The sequence below is a fragment of the Mustela nivalis genome, assembly GCF_964662115.1.
Source record: "Mustela nivalis genome assembly, chromosome: 10".
Classification (NCBI taxonomy): Eukaryota; Metazoa; Chordata; class Mammalia; order Carnivora; family Mustelidae; genus Mustela; species Mustela nivalis.
The window spans coordinates 4,783,656-4,796,235 of NC_139029.1; the positions used below are offsets into that span (position 1 = coordinate 4,783,656).

General features: G+C 41.5%; 1 protein-coding gene across 1 annotated transcript in view; it reads left to right on the plus strand.

Moving 5' to 3' along the window:
• The window catches only part of PER3 (period circadian regulator 3), a 58,682-nt gene that overhangs the window by 21,184 nt on the left and 24,918 nt on the right, over positions 1 to 12,580 (plus strand). Inside the window, 4 exon segments of the mRNA XM_082686553.1 lie at positions 461 to 602; positions 1,747 to 1,860; positions 11,741 to 11,873; positions 12,333 to 12,457. Coding sequence (XP_082542679.1) covers positions 461 to 602; positions 1,747 to 1,860; positions 11,741 to 11,873; positions 12,333 to 12,457 — 514 coding nt within the window.

A 12,580-nucleotide genomic window follows, 5' to 3' on the forward strand; every position in this document is an offset into this window, starting at 1 on the left:
AAGGCGGGCGCGGGGAAAACCACCTGTCGAAAACAAATGCCAACAACGATTCCTACTGGAGGTTCCATTAATAAACCGGTAGCCGCGAGCCCGCTGGTTTCCAGACGGGAGTTCACGAGTGATGTTCGCGGAGCGAAGCTTGGGGTCTGTTGCCTTTCTCCCGTCCGTTCTCAGCTTGGCACAGAGTTTATTGCGTGGTTTGTCACCTCCGTTCTCTGCGGCTTTCTAAAGACTCGCTGTTCTGGAAGCGCCCGCGTAGACTAGAAAACGAGGCCCTGCCCCGAGAAGCGCCGGAAGGCGAGGACGGGCTCTTTCTGTCAGCAGCCCAGTCAGGGGCGGCCGCCTCCGCCCGGGCGCAGGGTATCCGGGAGGCTGCCGCAGTGTAAGCTCTGAGGGGGCGGCTGCCGCTCTCCGCCCGGCGGCGTCGCCAGAACTCGAGCGCGGCTCCTCCTCCCTTCAGCTGGTTCACAGAGGCGCCTCCAGCGGCTTCGGAAGCCTGGGCGGCAGCGGCTCCCACGCGCCCTGCGTCCGCCTCGCGGCGTCCAGTGAGTCCAGCGGGCCCCGCGCCGAGGCCGCGCGCCGGGAACCGGTACGTGAGCGACGTCGTGCGTCCGTGTGCATGCGTGCGCGCGCACGCGACGTCCTGTGCGTCTCCTACCGGGTGCTGCGAAACGAGATGGGAGCGCGTCTGCCCCTCAGCGCGGGGACTTCTGCCATATGTTCCTGGCCCGCTGGGACCGTGTTTGCGGAGCAGACGTCCTCGTCCATTTTGGTTTGCAAACTGCCTGTAGAAGGAAAATCGCACCTTCGGGAGGGGCTGCTCGGGGTCCTCGCGGGCCTTCTCGCAGCTACCGTGCTGGGAACGGGAGTGTGGAGCGTGGCGCGGCCCAGCGGTGATGAAGTCCCAGAACCTAAGTCAGGTTCGGTGGGGTGAGGAGGTTCGGAGCCGACGACTAAAGAAAGAATTCTTAAGACGTCATTGGTGCAAAATGGTGGTTTATTAAAGCACGGGGACAGAACCCGTGGGCAGGAAGAGCTGCTGCCCTGGGTTGTGAAGGTGGGCATGTTATATACCCCACGGTTGGGGGGAGGTGGTAAAGGGATGGGAGGTTTCAACAGAGTTCTCACATGTTAGGGAGGGTCTACAAGGGGCGGGGGGGCGGGGGGGGGAGTCTTTGCCATTATGGCTTGATTAATGTCGTCTTTAGGTCAAGCACTAACATCAAGATAATGGGGGATTCTTGGTGGGGCATTATGATCTGGCTATCATTTACATTCCTTTCTACCCCAGTCTCCTCCAGTTTATGGTGGGAGGGGGACATTAGGGCTTCAGGAACCAAGAGTTATTCGCCTCTGGAAATTTGTGCTATTGATAAGGTAACCTCCCTGTTTAGGTCTCTAGGACATCTTGTAGGGCAAGGGAGATTCCTGTTCTGCAGGATTGTGATCCCTGCAAGTTAACTATTTATTGTTTTATGGCAGTCAGGGGTGCCTGAGGAATGCTACACATATGGAGGGGAGCGGGTGAAGAGGGGGTGCAAGGCGCCAGCTTTTGCTTTGTCCTCAGCCAGCCTCCTGCTCCCTCATCAGCGGGAGAGCGAGTGAACGCGGTTACCGCGCCTCTCCTCATGGCCCGGGAGAGCCGGAAGGGACACGTGTTCTTTTACTGGGCTTATTGTCTCGCTTTTGATTTTCTAATGTTTGAAACGTATTCTGTCGTTCTTTTTCTCGAAGTTGCCTCCGCAGCGGTGTACGCCAGTGGGAACAAAACTACGACTCTGGGACAGCAGCTCTACGTGGAGTCAACGGCCAAGCCCCCAGATACGCGGGTGACAGGGACGCGCCCGGGACGGCTTGGCGGTGAGTCAGCGGGGCAGCCCCCAACCTGTGCCCGCGCGCCCGCCCTCTTCTGCGTGGGCGTGGCGCGTGCGAGCTCAAAGCCGCCCCCAGTGCTGCGGCCCTTCACGCTGACTTGCCGCTGATGGTGGTAATGATGCTAGTGGTCGCGGCAAATGCTGCTCTGAAAGCCAAACGGCATAGAGAGTGATCTCTGCGTATTCCACTGAAGAACTCATGTTTCTGATAATACAGATTCGTAGACCACCCCTGCCTCCCCCGACCATGTGGCATCTGTCAACCGAAAGGGTTAATTTTACGGTGCGGCTCTAGTGATCCCTTCCTGTCCTTAACAACAAATGAATATTTATGATCTAAATTGAATGAAAAACTAGGCACTCTTTTTTTTTTTTTTTTGGATGCACGTTTACTTTTCTCACATATGAGGTAAGGAACATTCCAGAGGAATTGGATCACTCATGATAACTGACGTTCTTTAGAAAAATCAGCCTGCTCGCCTTATATAATAGAGGAAAGATCTATAATGTAGAGATCAAATTACATTAACTTTTTAGTTTAGCTGTCTTTCCCTTCATTTGTCTTCCTGAATGTTAATATAAGTTTGGAAGCCTTTATTGGTTTGTCGTCCAAATGTTATTAATGGTCTCTATCATTGTCAGATGGGGGTATTTTACACAGTAGGGGTGAAATTCTCTTAAGGCCAATAAAATTTTTTAAAAATAGTAGCTATATTTTTCAAGTCTTGTCATGATTCACAAAACAAAAACGTCCACCTGCTGTTATAGATGATATCATGAGGAGCTCCTAGGCAGCCTCTGGATAGACCATGTCCAGTCTTTGAGAGTTTTTTGTCTCCTTGATAGGGAGTTTAACATACTACTTGTCCCTTTTGCCATGGACATAAGGGAATGAGATAGAAACAATAACTTTTTTTTTTTTTTTTTTTGGTCCCTTGAAACCATCCAATTCCCTCTCTGCAAAAGAATTTGTGTATCTTCTTTGCTATTTATTGTTAACCCATGTCCTAGCACTGGAACTTCTTTAGGGGTATTTGAAGGCTAAAATTTCTAAATGTTTTCTTTATTGTCTGGTCCACTTTGTGCTGCTCACTGCTGCTTGGGCCTAGGACCTCATGTTAGGTCCACGGTTTTATGTCCTGACTTCTGTGTTTCTTGTCAGAGTACAAATTGTTTCTCACCTTCTGCTTTGTTCCAGTTCTTATCATCTACCATTAGTCTGCAAATGCTATCAGTACCATGGTGTGAAGGCCATGTTTTTAAGCAGATACCAATATTCTATCATTTGCCATTTTATAAAATTCAAGCTATAACTAATTCTGTGTATTTATGATGCTGTTGTAGAGAATGATACCTACTTAGGAGAATAATACCTACTTAGTTATTTGACTCTAACACATAGCATATGACTTTTGGGGAAAAGGGAAAATCTGCCATTTGATACTGTTTGGGGGGAACTAGTGTTACTTGGGCATGTTGATTTTATTAATATTTTAAGACCTACAAGTTTAAAGAGCTAGTAAAATTTTATTACTTCTTACTCAAGAAAAACAAGTATGTAACTGAAAGATAAAATGTTGTAATTTAAATATTAGAAATAGCACAAATCATGAGGAAAATACTGAATAATCATTGTATACATGTTCTATATACGGGGTGTCAGAGCCAACAAGAACATAAGTTTTTAAATTTGTATTTTCACTTTTCTTATGAGGGCAGGTTTGGTTTTAAAATAGAATGAGAAGGGAAATTTTAGAAGTTAATATGGAAAGGCAAGGAGTAATGAAGATAAAAAGCCCTTTCATCAGTTACAGATACTGATGCCAGCTTCCAGAAGCAGTTGGGGAACCTGGGGAAAACGGACTATTCCACTTCTAGAGTGTCAGTGCCTGACGGAGAAACATTGATCCATGAACTGAACTCATTCAGGGTGAGTGTGCTTTGGTTTGTGGTCAAGGAGAACTGGAAAGAGCATCATTCCAAATGGACAAGGGAAAAAAGTCATATGGCAATAAGTTCATGAGCTTTCTTGAACCCGTCAGTGTGCTAAGGCTCCGGGGTAGCCAATAGGCCTAAAATCTAAGGGGGACACATGCATGTAGGGAGATGTGAGATCACGTCCTGTATACTGGTGCATCGGCTGATGGAATCAGTACTCACGAGAGGCACAATGAATGCAAAGGGAAGATCAAAGTCTGCAAGTGGAGCAACGACTGGCAAAGACCCAAAGCTCTGTAGCACACTAGCCACCATGTACGCACAAAGTGTCACTAGAACAATTTGAAAGCTGTGATATATGGAGTGAAACCATAGCAACAACAAATCTCAGTCCTGGCCAACAAATTAGGTTAACTTGAACACAGCCCCAGCAGAAGGAGAGGCATGTGCAGTCTCTGCTGTCTTATCAAGATGGTTAGTTTTCAACAAATTATGAATCATATGTAAGGGCAAAGGAGAAAACCCCCAAAAGACAAAGCAGTCATCAGAACAAGAGTCAGACATGACACAGCTGTTGGAAACGATCTGACAGAGAATTTAAAGTAACTACAAATAATACATTAAAGGCTCTAATGGACAGTAAGCAACATGCAAAACCACATAGGTAATCATAGCATAGCGATGGAAAGGATCAAATGGAGACATTAGAGATGCACATATACATCTGATGGGCACTCAACACAACCAAGAAAAGAATCGGTAATCTTGAAGATAGATTACATAGAAATTACACAAACTTGGGGCACCTGGGTGGCTTAGTGGGTTAAAGTCTCTGCCTTCGGCTCAGGCCATGATCCCAGGGTTCTGGGATCGAGCCCCGCATTGGGCTCTCTGCTCAGCAGGGAGACAGCTTCCTCCTCTCTCTCTGCCTGCCTCTCTGCTTACTTGTGATCTTTGTCTGTCAAATAAATAAAAATCTTAAAAAAAAAAGAATTGTTAGATTAAAAAAAAAAAGAAATTATACAAACAAACACAGAAAGAAACATACAGAATAGAGCTCTCAGAATTTGGAGACACGATCAAATGATCTAACATAAGAGTGATTGGAATCCCAGAAGAAATACTTGAAATGATGGTCAAGAATTTCCCACAGATATGAAGAACATCAAATAGTGTGAATACAAAAATAAGAAAGAAAAACCAATCACAAAATAAAAATATTACGTACTTGAAAAAAGGAAAAAACCACCACATACTTGGAAATATATTCAAACTGCTGAAAACAGAAGCAAAGAGGATATCATGAAGCCAGCCAGAGCAACAAAGACAGACTACATACAGAGAAAGATAAGAATTACAGAAGACATTTCTTTAGACACCATGTATACTAGAAGACCAAATGTCTTCAGAGGAAAAATAAAACTGCTAGCTCAGAATTCTCTACCTAGTGGAAAGTATCTTTCAGAAATGAAGGAGATAAAATGTCTCAAACAAGAGTGGAGAGGGAGGAATGTATTGCCAGCAGATCTCTTCTGTGAGAAACACTAAGGGAATTTCTAAAGATGGAAGGAATACAGTACCAGATGTAAAACTTGTATCGGCACAACAAAATGAAAAGAACTGGGAATGGAATTAATGAAGATATTTTATTTTTTACTTATTTTTAGTTGCTCTAGAAGGTAACTAAAGTAGAAATGACTCTTCTGCATTTGTGATATATGTAAAAATATTGCGAAGGATCAGGAGAGGCACTGGGAATGTGCTGCTATGGAATCCTTACACCAGAAGTCAAATGTTGAATTAAGAGTCCTTAAAGATATATGTTGTGAACTTTAGAACAATCATTAGAACTGATTTCTAAAGAAGTATAAATAATGTCAGCAGAGGAGATAAAGTGGAATTTAAAACATTCAATACAAAACGAGGCAGAAAATAAACACCCAGATGAAATAAATGGAAAACTGCTAACAAAGTGGCATATTTTAATTCCGTTGTTTCAGTAATCACATTGAATGTGAATGTTCTCAGTGTACCAGCTGGGAGACTCAAATTGTCAATTGTATGAAAAAAAATAAGAGGCAGCTGCATAGTATCTGCAAGAACCCATTTTGCAAATAAAAACATAGGGTAAAAGCAAAAGCTTAGAAAAGATATGCATGCTAACAGGAATCCAAAGAAAGCTGGAAAGCTGTATTCATATTAGGTAGTGTAGACTTTAGGACAAGCAACATTATCAGGGTTTCAGGGATATTGCATGACAACAGAGGGGTTGATTATCTGAGAGCATGTAACCGTTCTAAAAGTTTATGCACTGAACACCAGAGCTTCAAAATACATGAGTTGTAAACACTGATGAAGACTTTGAAAAATAAATCTGTAGTGGTATTAGAGACTATAATTCACCTCTCTCTGTAATTGATAAAACAAGTGGACAGAAGATCAGTAAAGATGCAGAAGACCTGAACACTGCTGTCAACAAGATTGGTGTAATGGACCTTTATGGAACACCTCAACTGATAATGCGATGCTTATTTTTTCCAAGGGCAGATGGACCATTATCAAAATAGTCCTTATTCTGGGCCATCATACAAGCCTTAGCAATTTTTTAAAAATATAAATCAGACCAAATATATTCTCTGACCTAATGGATTAAACTAGAAATCAGTAACAGGAAGGTTTATCTAGAAAATGCCATATGTTTGGAAATTAAAGACCATACCTCTGAATGACCCACAGGTCAAGGCCTTAAGGGAAGTAAAAACATTTTGAAATGAATGAATTGAAAACAACAATAACAAATTTGTGGAATACAGCTAAAACAGTGCTTAAAGGGAGATTTATGTAGCATTAAGTGGCTTTATGGGAAAAAGAAGAAAGGTTTCAAATCAATAATCTAAGCTTCCTCCTTAAGAAACAAGAGCAAGAAGAGCAACTTAAATCCAAGGACAGCAGAAGGAAAGAAATCATAAAAACCAAATGTCAATGGAATTGAGAGCAGAAATCATTAAGAGAAAATTAATGAAATCGAGAGCTGATAAAATTAACAAAACTTTAGCCATACTGAATAAGAAAAGAAGACAGAAATCCTATTGGGAATGAAAGACCCTGTAGGTGTTAAAGGGACTACAAACAACTCTATTCCTATCACTTTGGTCTATTAAATAACTTAAAGAACCTATCAACTCAGTGAAAAAGAAACCGCTAGAATAGACATATCTACTACAGATATGGAATTGAAGTTAAATACTTTCCCAAAAGAAAACTCTAGGCCCAGTTGGTTTCACTGGAGAATTCTATCAAACATTCAAGGAAGAAATAATGCCAGTTTTTACATAATCTTTTTCAGAAAATAGAAGAAGGCAGTTTGAAAAGGAAACTCCCAGACTCCTTTTATGAGCCCATTATTACCTTAATACTGAAACAAGATAAATACAATTCAAGAAAACTACAGACCAGGATCCATTGCCAACATATTTGTAAAATCCCCAGTTACATATCACCAAATCAAAACCAGTAATGTGTAAAAAGGAGAAATATATTACAACCAAGTAAGAGTTATCCTAGGAATGCAAGGCTGGTTCAATATGTGAAAGTCAGCTACATTTATTGACCATATTAATAGAATTAAAAAAGACAAACCCAACAGATTATTTTAATAGATGGAGAAAAAGCATGTGACAAATTGAACACCCACACATGATAAATGCTCAAAAAATAGAAGTGGAAAAGGGATTTCATTAACCTAACAAAAAAGGAATCTACAAAAAACCTATAGCTAACATTATGCTTGATGGTGAGAGAATGTTTCCACCCTAACCTGGAGAATAGGTGAAGGGTATCCACTAACCACATCTTAACATCAAACTGAAAGTCCTGCAGTGCAATAGACAAGAGAAATAAAAGACGTAACAGATTGGAAAGGAAAAAATCAAACTCTATTTGCAGATGACAGGATTGTCTAACAGAAAAATTCCAAAGAATCTATAAGAAAGCTTCTACTGACTTTAGCAAGGTTATAAATACATGGTCAACATATAAGACCAGTTAAAATTCTATGTACTAACAAGGAACAATTGGAACAGAATTTTTTAAATTAAACTACTATGTAAATTTTTAATTAAACTATATAAAATACTTATATAGAAAATCCAACAGAATATGTGGAACAATCCATATGCAGAAAACTTCAAGACACTGAAGAAAAACTTCAAAATAAAAAGTACTAAGTAAATGAAAAGATATATCCTGTTCATGGTTTGGAATACACAATATTATCAGTTCTCCCCAGTTTGATCTGTACATTTAATGTCATTCTAAGTACACTCTCAGCAGGATTTTGTTTATGAATAAGTATCATCAGATGGATCCCCAAACTTCTATGGGGGAAAAAAAAAGAAACTAAAACAGCCAAAACCATTTTGAAAAAGAGTAACAGTGTTGGAGGACTCACTTTCTCTGATTTCAGGACTTAACCGTGAAGCTACTGTAGTTAAGACAATGTGACGCTGGTGAAAAGATCAGTGGACAGATGAGAGAGTTCCAAAACAGACCTGCACAAATACAGTCAGTTTTTGAGGTGCAAGATCAAATCAATGGACAAAAGGTAGCTTTTCAAAAAAAAAAAAATGCTACTGTACAATGAGATATCCACATATGTAAAATGAGACATCCACATATGTAAAAAATGAACCTCAGCATACTGCTCACATGTTATACAAAAGTTAACTCAAAATTGGTCATAGACCTAAATATAAAACTTAAAACTACAAACTTCTAGAAGAAAACCTAGGAGAAAACCTTTGTGATCTTGGGTTTGGCAAAAAGGTTTTAGATCCGACATCAAAAGTGTGATCCATAAAAAAATTGATGAAGTGGACTTTATAAAAATTAAAAACTTCTTGAAAGACATTGGTAAGACAATATTTACAAGTTATAGATAAAATTAAAGATGTCTTGAAAGATGTTGGTAAGACAATGAAAAGACAATATTTACAAGTTATAGATAAAATTCATATCCTGAATACTTAAAAAAACTGTCAACATTTAACAATGAGTAGATAATCCATTCAAAAAATGGTCAAGAGACCTAACACTTTTCCAGTGAAGTACACACAGATGGCAAATAGCATGGGAAACAACACTCAATTTCAGTTGTTAAGAAGTTAAAACCACATGAGAGGGGCACCTGGGTGGCTCAGCGGGTTGAGTGACTGCCTTCGGCTCAGGTCATGATTCTGGAGTCCCGAGATTGAGTCCTGAGTTGGGCTCCCTGCTCAGTGGGGAGTCTGCTTCTCCTGCTGACCTCTCTCCTTTAATGCTCTCTCTCTCAAATAATAAAATCTTAAAAAACAAACAAACACATGAGATACCTTCACACACCCATTAGAATGGCTAAAAGTAAAAGAAAAAATACTGGGAATGCCAAGTTCTGGCAAGAATGCGGAGGAACCAGAGCCCCCAGGCAGTGCTGAAGGCAGTGTGGAATTGTACATCCGCTTTAAAAAGTTTGGCAGTTTTTGGGACACTTGGGTGGCTCAGTTGGTTAAGCATCTGTCTTTGGCTCAGGTCATGATCCTAGGGTCCTGGGATCGAGTCCCACATCGGGCTCCTTGCTCAGTGGGGAGCCTGCTTCTCTCTCTCCCTCTGCCTGCCACTCTACCTGCTTATGCACACTCTCTTTCTCTGACAAATAAGTAAAATCTTAAAAAAAAAAAAAAAGTTTGGCAGTTTCTTATAAATTAAACATACTCTTACTGTATGACTCCGCAATTCCATTCTTATTTACTCAGGTAAAAGAAGAACTCAAATTCACACATGAACTTGTCTGCGTATGTTTATCACAGTTGTTCACACTCATCCCAAATTGGAAACAACCTAGATGTCATTCAACAGTGAATGGATGTATGTAACCGATCTTTAACCATTTTTAAATGTACAGTTTGGTGGCATTAAATCCATTCACCAGTAGGTGAAAGTGTAAGAGAAAGCCTGCATGGCCTCAAAGCGTGACTTTGAAACATTTATTGTTTACATCATGTATTACATGTAAAATAGTAACTTTATGTGGAAGAAACCTGGCAGACAGACCTTAACCAGTGATCAAGGCTGACACACCAGCAGTGAACATGTCAAGGTCATGTCCCCTTGGCGTGAGGTACTGAGAAGGGCACAGCACCTCTGTGGGACTCTTCCCCAAGAGGCAAGGCCTCAGACTCATCATGATAGAACATCAGGGCAACTCAGGTTGAGGGGCATTTCCACAGAATTCCTTTCCTGCACTCAACAAGAGTTGAGGTCGGGAAAGACACACTGACAACTGAAATCACTGTGAGACCCCCAGGTTGGACCCTGGAGTGGAAAATTTCACAGAGAAGCTAGTTTCCCCTTCCATTTCTTAGTTTTCTTTGTTCTGGTAATAGTTCTGTAAGGTATTACATCGGTAGAAGCAGGGTAGTGGGTATACGGGAACTCTACTCTTTCTGTAACCCTCTTCAAGGCTGAAATTATGTAGAAATTAAAAGTATAGGAGCTCCTGGCTGGCTCAGTTGGTGGAGTGTGTGACTCTTGATCTCAGGGTCATAAATTGAAGACCCCTATTTTTATTATCTTAAAGATAATCTTTTTAAGTATAGAAGTTTGGGGTGCCTGGGTGGCTCTGTTGGTTAAGCGACTGCCTTCAGTTCAGGTCATGATCCCAGAGTCTTGGGATCGAGCCCCACATCGGGCTCCCTGCTCAGTGGGGAGCCTGCTTCTCCCTCTTTCTCTGCCTATATGGGTGTATGTGTCAAATAAATAAATATAATCTTTTAAAAAAGTTAACAAGTGACAGTTAAACAGGCCTTTTTCTGTAATCCCCTCTGGAAGTGAAGCAGCATCTGCCAGGCAGCTAAGATGACCTTCACTAACAGCAACAATGGTAGCTAAGTCAGCTTCTCAGCAGTGTTTGACGTAACTGGTTCCTCATTCCTTGACCCAGTTTCCCCGTCTTGATTTCCATGACGCCATGTTGGCGAGCTCTCTCTTACCTTTCTCCATGCGCTTTTTCAGCCTCCATTCTTGGCTTGTCGTTCTCCACACAAGATTTAAGTTTGTCACAGTTCCAACCTGAGGCCTTGTGTCTTCTCTCTGTACCCCCTCTGTCCAGTATGGTAGCTACTAGCCACACACTAAATTCAAATTAGTTACAAATAGATAAATCTTAAAATTTAGTTGCTCAGTTGCTGAAGCCACATTGCGAGTGCTTAATGGCCACCTGTGGTGTTGGTGGCCACGGTGCAGGGCAGCACAGATGCAGGGCGTTTCTGTCACTGCAGAAAGTCCTGTTGGACACAGGTCTGGAGGGCACTGCCTTGCACTTCACTCTGTCTGGTCACCCCAACCCCGGTAAGGCCACCATCGGTCACTTGGCAGGTAGTGTCAGCTCAGTATCGTGAAGTCCTCATTAGCCTTCCACCTGATAGTTTTACTATTGATCTTTGCTGAAACAACTGATTCACTCCTTTTTTGTAAAAACAAAACAAAACAAAAAAAAAACACATTAATTTAATCATTCCATATGGATATCTTTCTGTATTGGTGCTTTTTTTTTTAGAGCTGAGTTCGTCTTTAATAGCTACATATTATTCTCTTGAATGTATAATGCTAAAGGACCTGATTTAGCTTTGTTGGGTAAATTCTTAGATATGTAATAGATTTTTTAGAGATTTTATTTACTTATTTGACAGAGACACAGCGAGAGAGAGAACACGAGCAGAGGGCGTGGGAGAGGGAGATGCAGGCTTCCTGCTGAGCAGGGAACCCAATTCCAGACTCAGTCCCAGGACCCTGGGATCTTGACCTGAGCCGAAGGCAGACGCTTTACAACTGAGCCACCTGAGCACCCCAGGTATATAATGTTTTTAATTACACATCCTTTTCTTCTGTTTCAGATGAGCAGAAGGCCTCACCTACCTTCCAGACATTAAAAAACAATAGTATGCCCCTGGAGTCTTATGAAGATTGGAGAAAAGACCAGCATAACCCATCGCACCAGCAAATAAACTGCATTGACAGTGTTATCAGGTGTGAGACATGAGTGTTGAGAACATGTCCGTTTTCTAAAAGTATACATCATCATTGTAGCAATAAAACATCCCTTTTATTACTGGTTGTCTTGATTTTTCACTCTTAAGTCACTAGATATTTATGGAGTGCCTACTTACATATAGTTTATAATAAACTGAACATTTCAAGGGCTGCAAAAAATTAGAAGATGGAGCCCTTCTTTGAAGGAGCAATGGCATGGTGGAGAAGAAAAGACCTTGATCATAAAAATTAAATGAAGCAAGATTTGGAGATCAATACAAGGTCACAGTAAAAGAGATACGACAGGACAGTGATTGAGGCTGGGATGGTCAGGGAAGACCTCATTAAACACGAGAGTACAAAGTACCCACACAGAAGTGTGAGAAAAGCAGAAATGTGGGAAGTGGCAGAGTTAGGGGACAGGCAGGCATGCGTGATCTAATTCTGTTGTTGCAGATACCTGAAGAGCTACAACATTCCAGCTTTGAAAAGAAAGTGCATATCCTGTACCAATACAACCTCTTCATCCTCCGAAAAAGACAGACACAACCACAAGGCAAATGATGCTGAAGACTTGCATGGTAACACAAATGCCCTCCTCGATAGAGGATGATTACAAGCCATCCCTTTCTGTTTCTAAATTTTTATCTTATTTCATTAATCACAAATGAGGCTCAGTTTCTTATGGCTCTTTTATGGCCAAG